At 34.8% G+C, this 18,116-nt stretch overlaps 1 protein-coding gene across 2 annotated transcripts in view; it reads right to left on the reverse strand.

The window, feature by feature from the left end:
- CACNA2D1 (calcium voltage-gated channel auxiliary subunit alpha2delta 1) overlaps positions 1-18,116 on the reverse strand; it is a 336,392-nt gene that overhangs the window by 131,731 nt on the left and 186,545 nt on the right. For both annotated transcript variants that reach the window (XM_026052203.1, XM_026052205.1), the window contains exon 6: positions 13,442-13,571. In XM_026052203.1, the coding sequence (XP_025907988.1) occupies positions 13,442-13,571 (130 nt within the window). The remainder of the gene's footprint in view (positions 1-13,441; positions 13,572-18,116) is intronic.

Consider the following 18,116-nt stretch of genomic DNA (forward strand, 5'->3'; position numbering starts at 1 on the left):
TATTCCCCTTTTCATCCTTTTTGATGATGTTAGTTATAACCTCCTTTTTTTTTTTTGAGGGATATGTAATTTGTTTTAAAATAAAAACCTAAGCTGCATAAAAAAAAAGGACTTATGTCTTCTTCATGTAAATGCTACTCAAATACAAAATTCCTTTTAGATTAATTAACATATAAAATGTACACAGCTGCATTTTCTATTAACCTGAATAAATGTATGTAAACTAGATCTTTAAAAAGAGCATCAACTAGTTTCACTCGTGCACCATTTTGAATTTAAATTGTATGATTAGCATTAATTTATGTATTTCCACCAGTATTTACAGTGTTTCAGAAAAATGCATTATGATAATGTATTCAAGAAGTGGCATCAAGAAATGTCTAGAAAAGAAAATTCTAAAATTGAAGTTTTGTTTCTAAGCTGAGTCAAATCTCCAAATCTAGTATAGAAAGTAAATGTCCCCAAAGTTTTGTTAAAAAGGTCCTCCCCCACTTTCTCTGCAGGCAGAAGAGGGAAAGAACAAATCTTTTATGGCACCATCGCTTAATACTACCTAGCAGTATAGAAAATCTCTTTGCTTTTGTTATGAAATGTAAGTTCCCTTACATTACATATTCCTCATTAGCTTTTCAGGACTTAGCATTATGTTAGCCTGAAATGATCTTCGTTTATTCAGATTTAGAAAAAAAAAAGGTGTTTTTTTTTTTTTTTTAAGAACAGAGAAATTTACAAGTTGATGAAAACATGTAATTTCTACATCAAGAAGACATTTTGCTTTCAGAATGAAAAATAATCTGATTTTTTTTTTATTATGCATGAGATCTCCTTTAACTTAGAATGATATTTAATCATTCATAGGCCCACATGATCATTTAATCATTCATTCACAGCCCACAGAAATTAATGCTTAGATATTGTATAAAATGCCTATTTCTGACTATGTTTTATTTTACTTTCATAGTTGTTGCTATCTCCCCTCAGTCTCTTTAAAAAGCTTTTTGTCTTTGTACTTTCTAATGGCACTCATAATTCTCAATACTCTAATGATGAACAAAACGTGCAAAGAAAATCTCAGAAATCATCGAAAAGAAAAAAGATACCTGAACTAAAGAACTTATTTTCCAGATTGCAGGTGAAAGAAACATTTTTCTTAAAATTTTTATTTTTTCAGATTCATTTACAATGCGAACTAATTGATTTATTGCATATGTCACCACACCTCAATACATGGTATTGACACACACTTCAATACGGGTGTTTGAGACCATCCCAGATASCAGTTACCAGTCTACAAGGCAGAGCACTGCAAGCTTGAAACTGCTCTCCCGCTTAACCCAGCTTCTAAAAAACTGGATCATAAAAGAACTACAAAGAATCCCATTAAAATTGCTATAAGATGAAGAAAAAATATTTTGTAACATCTATAATAAAGCAATAGAGTTTTGCTATAGCTTTCAAGAAAAATCATATTATGGCAACATAGCAGCGTGAGATGAGGTGTAGTGGACAGATCTGTTCCAAATAAATTTCCATTTTACCCACCTATTTAAAAAGAACAACAAAAAAAAAAAAAAAAAAAAAAAAAAAAAAAAACCAACAAGCACTTCAGCTCTAACAGCTGTAATTTCATGGTCTCCCTACGTGTGGAGTATGACTTGGATAACGAGTGGGCTGCCTGAGCCCAGCAGGTCTTGGCGTGCCGAGGCTGCCCACGCTTGCACGTCCCGCTGACCGCGGGCAGCTGCTCCGAGGGGAGGAGAACGTGGCCTTCAACAGCAGCAATTTGCAGTAATGGGATGCTGTTACTGAATCAATGTCTCATCTGGAAAATAAATGTTTCCATTTCACCTTGCACTTAARTTAGTGGCAAGAGACCATTATCCTGCACCTCTCTATTAGATCAGCATGATCTCAGCCATCTATATACAGCCAAGCCAGCCTAACGACTAAACTAAACATCTAAGCTCATCCTCAGAAACAACAGCAACAAACAAACACCARCATGTGCAGGTGTGATCAAGACAATCAAGACTTTCACCGCAGCAAGCCACGCTGTCAGTCTTGTAATCTATAGATAACTCCAGACCCGATTTGTTTGAAGAAATTTGAGTATCTTCTGCCTTTCTGAAATTCCTTACCAACTCATTAGTAATCCCTGTACTAYGCATATTTAATTTAAGAATGGATGCTACTTGGCTGTCGTAACTTTCCGACATGATGGCAGACATTTGCATGGGAAAGGATCACCATTATTATTTTAAAGGCCACCAGGAGAGGCAGTGGTTCCTCAATATCATGCAGCTCGTTAGCTGTTCCTTGGTTKTCCGGGCTGTGTGACTTCTAGAAGCATGAAGAATTTCCCTGCTGATCTGCATGAGTTTSTATCTTGTTAGTTCTTTGGTAGTGTAATTTTCCTCACACTATGAGATGTGCTTCTTTAAGAGCTTAAAGAGATAAGGATGATGTTTGGGATAAAGGGAAATCTGAATCTACAATAAACACAGTTACTTGCATCATTTTGCTTTTCTACATTCCAGAATCCTAGTTGTTTTATACAAGCAGAGGAATTCAGCAATTTGACAGATGCTTGGAATGAAATCTGGCCCTATGAGCCCTTTCTAAATAAAAGCTAATTTAATATTAGCTAATTATTAAGTGCAAACAACTAATCTATGTAGATTTACAACTCTTCTTGTAAAAAGAACAGTCCACAAACTGTGATTCCTCCCACTACATACAGAAAGTGAAGACACCCTCATATACCACATTACCCTCAGAGAACAGATTACCAAGATACAGGCATCTTTCTATTTATGGAAAGTTGTTCCATGTGTAGGAACACAGAGGCTTATGTAATAAGTAACATATATCTATGAGAATTTACGATCCTAAATAGTTATTTTTAAATATCATTTTCATTTACACTTCTTTTTTTTCCATCTTAAAATAGCACACACAACATGATGGAGCGCTGAGGTTTGACYTGGCAGATTCTTCACCATGGCAATCAGCACCAGCTCTGAGCTACAGATGGAGAGTGGGCAAGCAAGAAAAAAGCATTGTGGTTGATGTATCATAAATAACCACAAGAAGGCATTTTTACATACAACTTTATCAACTAATACATCTTTAAGTTGAAAATTAGAATATTTTTGCAAGTTATTCTCTAAAGAGAAAAAAAAGAAAAAAGAAAAAGCACAAGCATGAGCTGCAATTTATCAAAACCCACAGCATGATTAAAATAAAGCTGTGTTCATCATATCCTGGGCAAACACACTTATCCAAGTGGTAGCATTACTTTCTGTGTGAACGTATAAGTACATTTGGATGTGTGGGGAAAAAAATATTACTAATTTCAAAACATCACCAACACCAAAAGACAGATACCATTAAAATCAATTAAATAGATACACACATAAACTAAAGATAAATGTTGCGACTATCTAGCCTGTATGTCAAAATGCACTTACCAGATTCCTGTCATGTTTTCAAATCAAGAAAGATTTTCATGGTTAGACAACATAAATTTCTCATGCTTGTGAGAATGCAGGAAATGAAATTTAAAGTTATAAAAAATAACTTAATGACTACACTGCATATCTCAGCCAATTTCTTCTAAATGTAGAGTAGACATCTTTCAATGAAATCTCATTTATTCACTGTCCATGCTATTACGTTCAAGCTACAGCTAATGGAATTTCCAAGATACAATTCCTTCTCATTTATAAGTTGTCAACAGGAAATCAATTCATTTTTCTATCACAAAGGATCCAACAATTTAATTATAATATGCTATTTTTACCATAATTGTAGAATTTTTTTCATTCCTTTCCTGTTWCAGTTTTATCTACAAATTTGATTGTTGTCAAGTCCTCACTATATCAAATGTTCATAGGAAAAGTAGCTTGTAGGTTAGGCTGGAAATATTGGTGTCAATTTATTTTATTTAGATGCTTCAGGTGAAATGTTAGCTCAACTAAAGTCAAGATATAATTCTCTTTTACTTCAATATGTGAAGGAAAGATGGAGCTAATTAATACTGTCTATATCTACAGCTTAGGGTTTCCTAACAAAGAAACGAATACATGTATACCTAATATGAAAACATAGTAAGACCTATGTATCTGACCTGTGGTTATTCCTGGGCAAAATACTGCGAAAAGTACAAACTGGAAGGCAATTTTCAGGGAACCCATCAGGGTCCAGCAATACACAAAAGATGAATCTAAAAATTTAGATGTCTTCTTGAATTCCCAATCCTTGTTCCTTCTTTCCATTTGCAAAGATCTATATGATTTTTTTTTTTCCCAATTTGTTTTGAGCCGTTCTGTCAGCCTGTTTTGGAAGCTATTCTAATTGAAGATTTCATTTTCTTCTTTCCTTCAGCTCTGAGTGCTCTGTCACTTGCTATTCCCATCACACTGAGATAGCCAAGCGTGCCTTTGATTTTCAAACACCGAGAAGGACAAGGTCTAGATTTCCCCTTCTCCCCTTCCCATTCCTTTCCCGTGATCACTGGCTATATATTTTTCCCTCTACCACAGAGGAAGCTGTTGACCTGAACGGTCCTGGATGCTTTTAAATGTTACGGGAAATAAATGAGTACCAAGGACACTCAGTGCTTCACAGGGAGAAGCTGGAAGGTTAGAAAACATAAATAACTTGYGGTGAAAAACATCCACATAATGAACAGTTACACAGATAATTGTTTTAAAAAAATCATGTTTCCAGCTATACAAGATAAGTTCTTTCAAATAAATAACTTGCAAGTTGAAAACTGACTTGTAATGAGATGTATGTCCCTGGTCATTAGTGGAATTAAGACTTTAATATTGTACTGCTGATTGAAGGAAAAGTCGTGGTCTCATTTTAAAACAGCTGCTCATATATATATATATATATATATATATATCTCCTGACTGCTTTGTGTGTGCATTTTATATATATATATATATATATGTATATATAAAAAAGAGGTTAAAAAAAGTGCATTTACATGAAGGAGGCATGGCAGAAAGGAATTAACTTCAGTAGAACTGGTAGGTTAATGGTCTCAATGACATTTTGTGTCTGAGATCTGCTAAGATACAAGAAAGCTCAAGCACAAATCTACTTTAATACTTATATAATTTATTCAGTTACACTAAATCAGCTCAGAAGTCAGGTATAACATGCCAAAGGATAATGTGCAATTATTTTTTCCAGCACATTTTTCCATTGAAAAAAATACCTGAGAGGCAAAACTGAAATATTTTTATACAGGTGTAGAGAAAAGAATAAGAACTGTTTTAGGTTTTATAATGCATTGTTTAAAGATGGTCAGTCTTTATTTTAGACTAAGTTATATCCTGGAAAATAATCAAATACTAYCAAAAACAAACAAACAAGAAACAGAGGAACTACCAGAAAATAAATGTAAAGTTCAGCAAGTTTGTAAGTTTTCTAACTTTCTTATTTAAAGCAATGTAATAAATATTGATTAATGAAGCATATGAGAGGGGACTCCAGGKGGAGAGGACACACTGAAGATGACAGGATGCCAAAGCTGCAAGATGTGCATTACCTTGAGCGGAAGCATAACAAAAGCTGTTTATGTAGGAAATCCTATGTGATARGAAGATGAATCAAGACTTGAGATATGCTTGGAGAACCAGTGAAATCCTAAAGGTGGTAAGAAAGAAATGCAGAGAACTTGCAGATGTTCAAGCATGAGGATCAGAAGGAAAAGTTCTGAATAAGATGTCTAATACTTAAGAAATGTTATTTGAAAGGACAAAGCAGAGAAGGATACTGATATCCCCTCTCCTGACAGAGGAACAGAGCTGGGGAAGCTGAAAGTTCTACTAAATAAAAAAAAAAAAAAAATCATAAACCATATTCAAGAGAGGAAAAAATGTGTAAAATGCAAACTTAAGCAGAAGAGAAGGAAGAGACAGTCAAGAGAAAATCAAAAGAGAAAAAAAATAATGAACAGTTATGGAATGGAAAAGGCAAAATTATTATCAGGGAAAAAAAAGAAAGGGTGGATGGAGCTCTGTAGTGAGCTTAAAAGAACTAGAAGAAGAGCATGGGCTTCTTATTAGGAGGGACGACAAGGGCTAACATTGCAAACAGAAAAATAACAATTACACATCATATATCAGTTATAAAATGCATCTGCATTTGAGGCTTAGAAGAATCCCAAAGGGAGCATGCTAAAATCTGCAAGACTGTAATTACTAAGGTATTTCTAGGGCTGAATTTGATGCAAAAGAAGAAGGAAATATAGTGCAAACAGGCTAAAGGATGAAGAGACCTTAGGGAAGGCAAGGTGGAAAACAAATGAAACCAATATATTATTACTGATAGAAGTCTTAAAGGCAGCCGTTCCTGACAGAAAAAAAAATAAACATATCTAATTTGTCAGAACACAAATTCTGACACAGAGAAACGACTAAGGTATTTTTACATGAGTTCAATAACATCATAAGAACACAACAATCTAACCTGTACTTCAAATCAACTGATGCAAGAAAACTACATGTTGCACAGGAAGAAAATACAACAAAATATATTATATTCTCGAACATCAGAATACTGTACAAGCTGAAAATCACCACTTGGATAGTATTAATTATTGAAATATCTTCGGTTGTGTGCATGTGTGTGTGTGTGTGTGTGTGTGTGTGTGTGTGTGTGTGTGTGTATGCATGCTCATATGTGCGTTTTAAACAGAAACACCTACATTAATTGGAATGCTCCCCAATAAAAAAGAAAGCAGAAGCTATGATTTCTGTTTTGCCTGTGCAACACCTTATTATTAAATTATAGAATATTTTGTTCTAATATCTATGACAGCAAATGATGTTACAAGGGAAAAAAAYGAAGCAGACCATCCAAATCAATGAGTCAGCTAATACAGAGGTAGTAACAATGTACTTTAAGCTACATTCTGCAGGGTGTTGAGTGCTATGGACTACTAATTTTGGACAATATATTAATAAATGATTTCACAAATTTCAAGGAAGCTTTATTTATTTATTTGAGAAATGAAAACAGGTAACTTCCTAAGTCAAAAATTTTGGATTTCTTTCCTTCCCCCTTACAATTGATGCAGGCTCAGAAAGTAATAACACAAATGCTTCATGTAGCAATACGTTATTTTTGTTGTTCATAGAACCTATATTACAGAACCTCAAGACATTCATTCTCAGTCATGTATAGTAGTTATTTTATGCATTCTACCAAATATTGCGTTTAAAACATTTTTCTCCTCATCTTTAAGGACTTGTGCAACTTTGTGCTATGTTTCCACTTGCACGTTTGGCCCAGATAATATTATGTGCATGGTTATGCAGGAGTTGAAGTAAAACTTGCCTGCACACGTGTGCTAGCTACAGAGGGGAAGCAGAGGTTACCTCCTTCACAGTCAGAGCAAGCTGCTGGTTTTGGTTTGTGTTACAACAGAGAGAGAAGAAAAGGAGGGAGATCATCTCCTGCCCTTCTCCACTATTTGCTGAAATATATAAAACATATTTGCTGAAATTGAGAGAATAGCAGACACCCAAACGACTTGAAGAGTAAGTCATCAAGTAATATTTCCAAATGTCTCATTCTCCCACTTCAATTAGGTTTTAAGCCCCCTTAAACATAACATTTTTTTTTCATAAAGCTGTTGCATGAGCACTTCTTAGTGCTCTTTTAACTCTTTGTACTCTACTAACTTTAATTATTTAAAATAATACTAGAATACTGTTTTTTCCAGCAGTAAATTTAGCTTACTACATCTCCATACAAGATGAGGATAAAGCACAACCAAACATTTATTGCCTTTCTAAGCTTGCAAATATAACAAATAGCCCCTTCCATATGCCTTTATATCTCTCTAGGCATAGGTCTGACAAAATGATTACAGAGAGACAGGGATCTATCTGTCTTCATGCAGGTAATCTCATAAAAGCACTTATCTGTCATTCACACTCACAGAAAGTCAGAGTGCAACCTGTTGATGGTTCTTCCTCACTGTACAGCAGATTTGAGACCAGTTGTCACCTCTCACATTACTCAAGCTTCTACGTGATGTAGCTGAATAAAGGTCTAAGATGACATTTTTTCCTTCCAGGGAGACAAATACAAGGCTTAGATAGCACAGACACACTGTACCAACCTGTTTTGAAAAGCTGAGAAAGATTTATTAAATGAAGAGTCCTCGCACTGGCTCCTGCTTGGGCAGAATCTCACACAACAGAATCTAATGCTCTCTAGTATGGCCAGTGTTTAATTTTTCTCTTTTCTTTTTCTTCCTCATATGTCCAGTAATTAAAGATCCACTGATATCCAGAGCACTCTGCTTCGCAGCCTTTATTTTAAAATGCAAAGGATAGCGTTAGCTATCTTTACTAGAAGAACATGGCCAACCCTGCTGCAGAGCCAAATTTCCCCTCTTGGTATAAGAGGATTTGATACTAATTGCTATTCCAAGCTGTGCATAAGAGAAAATATTGCAGAAGCAATGGAAACAGATCTGAGGAACAGCAGTAATCATCTGTTCTSCAAAATAGATGTTGGCAGGATGCACAGCTTCAACATTTATTACTCAGTTAAGCTGCCTAACAAACACTGGAATCTTGAGACTTGTGTTAAGGTACAAGATARTACTGGATGAGTATATAGAGTGAAAGGCAACCACACAGAATCATAATAATGAACTACATTTATTTTACCAGAAAATATTTTTTTTCACACATTTTATTACCTACCCAGCTAAGCAATGTTTTACACTAAAATCTTAGAACATGGAACTGTTTTGKCATCTTTCTGCCTAAAACCCTGGAGCTTCAAAAGTCAAGAACTTTGCAGAAGACTCTGCACTCTGAAAAGTCTGTTCATTTTAGAGTTTTCTCTTTTACTTAAATGAGAACCACAATTACCAATTTAACAATTTATCACTGGCTTAGCTTCTGGTATGACTTTTTACCTCTCAGCATGACATTCAAAACATTAATCACAATCAGTAGGTCTTTGATTATTTTGGAAAACTATGGTATATTAGAGACATATGCAGATGAATTCTTGGTTCAAAAAAAATAGGTGTTTAAATTTCCCCAAGTTATATGAACTAATTTCAGAAAGGAGGAAAAAAAAAAAAGATTCTTTTACATCCTATTCATCCACCCTCAAATTTCTTCTACTATATCTAAGTTACAGCATCTTGAACTTAGATGAAAGTTAGATTACACTTAAGAGCTGTATTTGTAAATAAATAATAAATAAATAAAGATTGGCAGATCACACTAACCTCAGCAGAAATCATTAACCATTAAACTAGTCATGCTCTTATATTTTCTGTTCTCTTGATGCTGTAGCTCTTAACACACTTCAGTTCTCAAGTCTCTTTTTAAAATAGAAAGATTTTCTTTCAGGGAGTCTTAATAAGAGACTTATATTAAAATAATAACATAATATCCGGAATGTGAAAGTAATACTGACCCTGGAGTTCTTTGCTTAGGTTTATGCTTCAGTATTTTCCTTCCAGGTTTAATACTKAAAGCAGCCAGTCAGGGTGGTAACACACGGGGACTTGGCTGGAACTAACATTTGCTTTATCCTTACCCCAAGCCATAGGGTTTGGTATTTAAAACAGACTGAGAGAGAACTTGTTTAAAGGTCCACTTCACTCATTATATTCTCCCTCCCCCACAAATAGATCACTGATTAAAATCATTAAAAATAAAAAAAATAGAACAAAGAGTAATCATGCCAGCTGCACAAGACATATGCACTCATACAATTCAATTCCTATTTCTAAGGTAAAAGGTGTAATCAAATTCCAAAGATGTGAACACAAAGCAGGCATCAAGAGTCAAAAAAGACATTCTTTTTCAATTTCAGCTGTAATAAGAGAACAATATTTGTTATCCTTAACATCCTTTAGAAGGATAAAGGAAAAAAAAATCTATTCTAAATGAATTTAATAGCATTACTCTTTCAAAACAAGTAATTCCAAAGGAAAAAAAAATCCCTGTTGCCAGTACATAATAAAAAACAAGAAACACACTGAATTCTTCTTTAAACTAAGTGCAATAAGGCACAAAGAAGTTTTATAACTTTATAACTTCTTTTATAACTTTGCTCTTTTCAGGAATGCTGATGTAGCACTGAAAATATTTACATGATTCCTTTATCAACATATAGCTCCCTGAATATGCCTTACTTATTATCTACACGTATGGTTTTCTATCATAATAATATCTCTATCTAGTATTTCTATAAAAATGAATAATTTTCTGTGTGTCTGTGTATGTGGCGAGGGGGTAGGAGGAGAAAGGTATTCTTGCTCTCATGACTTTATTTGCCAGCATTTCAAAACTTCTTCCCKAAGAACATTTGTCTCTGTGTCCAATAAACCCCACATTTTCAGTAGCTGCTGAATAGTATAGCAGTAAGTCCAGGATCGGGTGTGTAACACAAATTGCTGTAGCTTCAAACTAACAATATTTCAAGTTATTCCTAAAAGTTTCGACTGCCTGCAAGCACTAAGGACTATTATATCAGGAAAGCAATAGATGAACATTTGCAAATGATACACAGTTAGAAAACTAAAACCTGACATTTACTGTCATGCTTGCTGCTAAAAAATAATATACATCTGAGGAGGTTTTAAGGAGAGCAAAATTTTGACAGTCATCCCAGTAAGTGGGCACGATGAACATCCTGCATTTTGGTTTTTAATTATCAAGCTAAATGAACCACCAATTAATCACAAGTTTATTTACGACTAGTCTGATAAACTCTGGGTAGGGGATTTTTTTTTTTTCTTTTTCATGTGTTGGTATCTGTCTAAATGTGTCCAAAGCCATGAGCCATCACACTGAAGACACTGCATATAAACACTGCCAGTCTGACTCCAACGATAGTTAAATTGAGACTGCTGGAAATAATTTAAACTTCTGATTCAGAGCAAGTGAAGCAGGAAAAAAAGAAACCCACAAAACAGCAACATCAATAAGGCTAATAAGCAAACTTGCTTGACTTTTCTTTGTATCTTCTGAGATTTTGACATCAGATACAGAGAACAGAGTAAGATCATTTTTATACTATTTCTTTCCACACTTGACCGAGCCAAAGTAACAATCTAGATGTTAGTGAATGGATATTAAGTAAAGATTCATCACACATTTCTATGATAAACCGAAAGGGGGTGTTTCACAAAAACACTGTCGCTGAATTTCAAAGTAAGAACATCACTGAACATACAGGCAAAGAATCTTTTTTTATTGCCTAAGAATCAGTCGTTCCAAAATTTTCAGCTTCAGCAAGAAAATAACCTGGTTTAACTTGCACTTAACAGACACAAGTGAAAATTCAGACTCAGGAATCCAGCTGTTTCTTATGATAATTGTCTCTCTCTCTGTCCCTCAGGGACACTGACACCTGCTACCATAGGAGGCAATAAAAATTAGGGCCAATCTTAAAGAAAAGGGAATTCAAATATCATTGAAAATTGTTCTGTGAGATCCACAGAAGCTCTTTTTCTTTTGGCATCCTACAAAAGATAGATAATAGGACAGAAAACATACAATCTGTTTTCAGAGGTATAATTCACCCAGAAAAATCCCCAGGTCAGAGCTCTCAAAGCTGTACATTGTGTCTCATCCCCAGCTTCTCAGAAGATGTTGCTGTAATCGCTCCTTCTAACTGTTCACCAGCAGACTGCAATGAGGCAAGGAACTGCAAATCAAACTAATGTCAAAACATACAACTGCTTGCTGCTATAGCAGACACTGAAAGCTTTATCAAAAAGTGACAAYTTAACTCGCATGAACAGGAAAAAAAAATGACATCAGTTGTCCTTTTATGTCATGCTCAAGACATGTTATCACCCCTTTCAAGATTATAAATTAAAAATGAAAGTTGGCAGAAAAGAATGTATAAAGAAAATTAACCCCTAGYCCCAGAAATCTGCATTCTGGTTTGCTTACTGTGTTTTAGGTGACACACAAACTTTGCATGCTTACTGGTACAAAACCTGCAAATGTTAAGGTTTTAACTCTGGAAACTCTGACTATAAATTTGTGAGTTAGTTGTTATGCTATGAGGGACTGTTGCATAATTAAGCCTGACGTGTTTTTCTTCCTATTCTTTAGGTATAAATCATTATCATTTAGGTACCCCACTTCCCTGGCAGTTAATGTGACAGTCAATCCCAAAGAATTATGAATTTCTCATAAACGATTTGTTGCACACGGTCTCTTGGGAACCTATTGCACCTCAAGAAGCTCACATTTTTGTTTAGATATGAAAGTTTCTATGGAAGTTACAGTCTTTATTTTTAGATATATGGACTACAATGTACATCAGTTAAATCATATAATACACATTTGTATGAAATAAAATTGTCTTTAAGGTATGGGACTCAAAATATCAAATTCAATGCAAGAACAAAACCTTTTAACACTGTGATGATGACATATCAAAGTTTTTTTTCAAATTATTCTAATTATTTCATGCTGGTTTTATAACAGTTTAGCTGCAAAGTATCAATATTCTTTACACAGAACCAAAGCCAATGGCCTGTCCCTTCTCTTTTATCCTGCACACAAAGTGCACATTGCCACTTATTAAAGCCAGAATCCTAGAATAATCCTCTAGGTCTCTGTCATTCAAGTCGACCATATGAGACTACCGTGATTCTTTCCCTTATCAAACTGACATTTCCACCTTCATTTCTGTGTCATTTATATAAGCAGCACACCACAATGGCCATGAATTTTAAGGAGCTCAGATCAAATCAAGGTGTCTTTCTTGCCGATGAGATTTTGAACAGGGAAAAGAGGAAGACTGTGAACTTGAAATTAGAACCCTAAAACACAAAACATGCTAATTTCTCTTCTTATCCCCCCCCAAAAAAAAGTAGATTTATGTACCACAAAATCTTCTTAGCGGACATTAGATTTTTCCTTGTGATGAGCACAGAAAAAAATAAGTTATTTTCAACTTGAAAGACAATGTAAGTMGCAACTTTCAGAATTTTGTTACTATTCAGGAATCCTCACTACATACATATATAAATTTAAATTTTAGTATTATATAAAAAGATATTATGCATTTTTTCTGCTAAAGATTGTTACTATGCTGCTCTGGAAATACACTCTCTGCAAATAAGTACTATCATCTTGCTATGGTATGTTATTAGCTTGAAAAGTAAATCCTTTGGGGTACCCATCTTTACCCAAGTCAAAAATCAAGTGAAGAGAGCAGTGGAGAATATTTCAAATCAAGGGATAAAACAGCACAAAGAATGAATGAGAAAACTGGAAAAACAACAACAACAAAAAAAACCCTCAACATATCCAGGCTAAAAGTGRAGTTGAAATTTTGGATTAGGGTTTGTTTTTAAGAGCAGAACACAAATAATAAGCTTACTGTTATAATAAGGTCATTTTATTCACATGCTACTTACAGCCTTCGTAAATATCTGTTGGTATGTGGACTGCTGCATGTTGGTAAGAGGTTTGCCGTCGGAAAACAGGATCTTCTTCAAACACTGGTCTGATTCTCTGGCTGCCAGATTCAGTATCATTCTTTTCAGGCTTTTAAAAGAAAGAAATGTACAGGTCAAAATATAACAAATTATGCTAAAATAGTCCATTTTGCATTTGACTATAAATAAACCATTATTCTCCAAGTCTAAAACCATTAGCATTTAATTTGTTATGAATTACAAGTTACCTAGTAAAATTCAGTGAAGCAAAGAGCTGCAGATAAGTAAGAACCTAACACTTTATACACTTAAAGTTTACAATCACAATGAATTTTTACATTTATAATTAGACATATTCATATATTTTTATTACACAGACTATACAATAATTGGTACTGAATATAAATATGGTAAATCTCAATTTTCCTCTGTAATTATATAGTAGATAAAAAGTTTTAAAGTTATATCATGATTTTAAAGTAATGCACATTTCACAAACAGCTTTTGATGAAGAATGGTACATATCAGAACACAGAAAAGAAAGCCTATTTAGAACTTCTCACTGTAACATATTCTAATCAATAGAGTAAACACTAGTTTACTTTATTGAAAAGCCTTGATAAAAATCTCATGAACTTTTTTGGCTACAGTTGACAGAATGGAAATATTCCCCAAAATATAAGCACTCGTCACTGCCGGCCTGCCTCAGATTGTCATCTTACCATATCTACTAGCATCACAGCTTCTTGCTTCTTTCTAGCCCACTCCACTCTTTTAGACTATTTTTAAAAAATGGAAAAAAATGGAGTTTTTCTGAGAAAAAATCAGCTACATTTACTGAAATGTGGAAAGTAGCAGGAACCAGTAAATAGAAAGGTAACACCTTCATCTGCCTCAGCTGCAGCATTACAGCCAGCCTTACCACACACTCAGACTGCCACTTAAGATAATAATGAAGCAACCATGATACCAAATAATTACTTAGGCCAGTAATTTCATGCAAATATATGCATTTTTTTATATACTGCAAGGTCATCATTTATGAAGATATGTTATATCCTGAAAAACCACACAGACAAGGAAACATCTGACTGATCAGTTGTAGTCTTCCATCATGTCCGTTATCCACTCCTGAAGTATACACAATTAAAATTTAAGTCACCCACAAAGTAATCTAATAAAAATATAAATCCCTCATCTGCTTCGTTACAGGAGATCAGACAAATGTAATATTAAACATGGGCTCAAACCCTGCTGGGAGTAAGCAGATATCTCAGATGGGGTTCAGGGACCCAGTTCCCTTTAGAAACACAAAGGATAGATTTCAGCTAACCTGGGGCCTCTCTTGTCTTCTACAACGTGGCTGACTACAGCTGAGCTCATCATTCCAGGCTGCCTTTATAGTTAATAAAGGGAAGGGGGCACTTTTAGAGTGTAGATCATYCCATCTTAATTTCATACCTATTTTCCCATGAGACAGATCATAACGGGGTTATACCTCCATGTATCCGCTCACTGTAAGGACAGTCTGGGGCAATTAGCTTAGGTACAAGCCCTTGCAACCCAGCTGCCTAGTGTTAGGTCAGCTGAGTCTCACAATGCAAGCCTAAATATTAAACTTCTGGAAGAGAAGAAGGTGAACACTCAATAATGGCTGTTTTTATACAGCATAACTTCTGTGTATCTTCTCATTAAGGTTATTGTTTGCAGATTTGTTTGGAGCTACATTTGTTCCTTATCACTTAACACAACTTCTTCAGTGGATGAGGAGGAAAGGAAGACACTATTCTTAATGCTCACGGCAGAGAGGCAGAAAAGGTTCTACCATGGCTATGCAAAGCTCAAGCAGGTATTGAGAGAGAAATACTTGTTGGTATTTGGAAACTCAAAGAAATGCATTTTAGAAGTTATGATTTAAAATGGCAGGAACTGGTCCCATGAACTCCAAAGCTTTTACAAAAAGACAAATACATTTTCTAGTTTGATTTTGCTCGAGATTAATCCAATTTGCAAAGTCTGTGAAATATAGTAAGTGGGACAAGTAAATTTACTCCACTCCTGATCTAAACTAAGATGATATTGTAGGCATTTTCTCTGTCCTAACTGTATTGTCAAGTATTTACAGTGCTAAGCAATATAAATGGATGTAATGTGTGTGGCAATTTTAAGGCCAGACGATGGTCTTTACATGCACTTTCATGCATATACAATTATTTTCATGAACACTTCTAATAAAGATATCTATATGATGCCTGAATGTTGCCAGAGGACTTTGCATTTAGATACTACTAGTTTTGAACTTGAATTAGAAGAGTAGGCCTGAAATGTTTTGGTGCAGTACAGCAATCACTTTATTTTAAAAGACTAATGGAATCAACTGTATCTCAGAAAGTAACATTGGTACAATTCACTTTTAAATGTGTAGAGACAAATTCCATGATAGTTTATACCTGTTTTGTGATTTGAAATGACAAAACATTATAATAGCTTCAGACAACGCAATTTGGCTCAATTCTTACACTTCTTCTAAATGTTCAGATGGGATATTTTTTATCAATATCTGAAATTCTAACTAACATTAAATAAATTCTGGAATTCTTCCCCTAATTATCTTCTGGCTTCATGCTGCTCAAACTAATGAGTTTGTCTAAATCTGCAAATTTCATTGTAATAATTGATTGTTAACRCGAGAAAACTTCTCACATGCCTACAAACAGTTTGATTAAAAAAATCTAACACTAATTTATTTCCAGAATTAGCACCAGCAATTACATCCTCTCAATGCTTTCAGAGAACAAGTCAGAAAAAAATGCCTGGGTTCGTCAAGCCACATTATTATAATAAAACACCAGAATGACTATCTGTTATGAGATTTCTCCCAAATAATTTTCCACAAGAAATATTTGGTAGGCAGTAAAAGAGGAGAAGGGTTTATCCATCCAAACTGGTATTGCATATAAGTTTTTTTACTACAGTACACTGAGATATTTGGTTGAAAATCCTGTGGGAATTCAGCATCTGAACATAAAATCATCTTTCTTCTTCTAGGTATTTTAATTTCATTCCAAGTTATAGGTGTTAACTTTAGTCACTCCCATCACTCATAGCTATGGAAGAACCTTCAGGATGCAAAAATCTGGGTGAGCTGTGGTGAAACTTGTAGGATTTAAGTAACCCACCCAGCAGTCTTAAACTTTCATCTACAACATCTAGTCCCACATTCCTAACAGCATCCTCCTAAAACAATGGGCATACTTAAAAAAACATCATAAGATTTTTCCCAGCAATATTCCAAAATAGCAAAACAAGAACAAGATGAATCTTGTTCTGGCAACTACTAGACTCTCCTCAATTTAACGGATTCATTAGCTACAACTGAATTGTGTGCTATGACACTGCAGTGCAAGACACTGAACCTAACAGAACTACACAAAATACCCTAGAAGCCTTTACTGTCCTCCTGCTGACCTGTTCTAGGAGTATCTTGTGATGTAAAAACCAGGCAGTGAAACCACTTATTGGCCCAAGCAACTTATATGCACTAAATGACCAAAACATCCAAAAGTTCTACAGGTCCCTTGGCACAGGATGAATTTTACTATTAAATCTAAAGATGTCTGAACTAATTCTAGGACGCAACCGCAAATATGGGCAGCATTATGGGCAAGTTCATGTTGCACTTGCTGAGGACTCTGCTTCATGACCAGCAAAACTAATGCTATGCCAGGCTCTCAACATCCATTAGCTGCTATAGATCCTTCTACTTTCAGCAAGAATTCTGTAGTTCTCAGTTGTTAGAAGTCTAAATTACAAGTAAATAACATCGGAATTTTAAAGAAAAGAAAATGAAATGTTATTAATGATATGTCTGATACGTCTACCAAAAGCTTGGGTAGATTGCTGCATTGGTGGCTATACTTTTAATACTCAAACTTCATTTTTTAGAAGAGTAACACATATTTTGAAAGGAAATAATCTGGCACCTGAAAACAATTAAAATCTAACTCCAACCAACTTCTCTCATGAGGCAGGAAGCAAAACACAATCAATATTGGCACAGGAAGGTCCCACAGGAGGCTGTGGCTGAAGATTAATTTTCTATCTATTCAAACCTCAGTTATTGAATTACATTGTTACCTACCACTGGCGGTCAGCAAAATAATCTACTCATTTCTCTGAAACGAATCTATCTCCCTTGTGAGAAAGATATAATCCATTTCTCTTTTCAGTTCACATTTGCGCCATTTTAAGACATTATCCTGAGTATTTTTTTCATGTGCCTATATTTCACCATCAGAATGAAGGCAAAGTGTTGTAGCATCGAAAATATGGTAAAGTGGATTCTTCCATAGATGTTCTCCATAACCTTGGCCAAATCACTTAAAGCTTCCTCTAAAATAAACTGGAAGTTGCTCACCAATCAGTAGTATCCTCAACCTCTGATTTTTAAGCCAGATACATAGCAGAAATAGTGCAATTTCTCTCTCAAGAGTTTTGTGATTATAAATTAATTCCTGTCCATGAGGTACCTGGAAGCATTGTGCCAAGAAGCACCTCTGGAAGACACACATAGGAAAGCACGATGCTATTTGAATAAGACCAAAGCATTCCTAGAAACTCAGAAATAGTTCATCTGCACGTTTCACTGCAGTGA

Source organism: Nothoprocta perdicaria, unplaced genomic scaffold (genome assembly GCF_003342845.1).
Source record: "Nothoprocta perdicaria isolate Ctin4 unplaced genomic scaffold, notPer1 scaffold_85, whole genome shotgun sequence".
NCBI classification, from domain to species: Eukaryota; Metazoa; Chordata; class Aves; order Tinamiformes; family Tinamidae; genus Nothoprocta; species Nothoprocta perdicaria.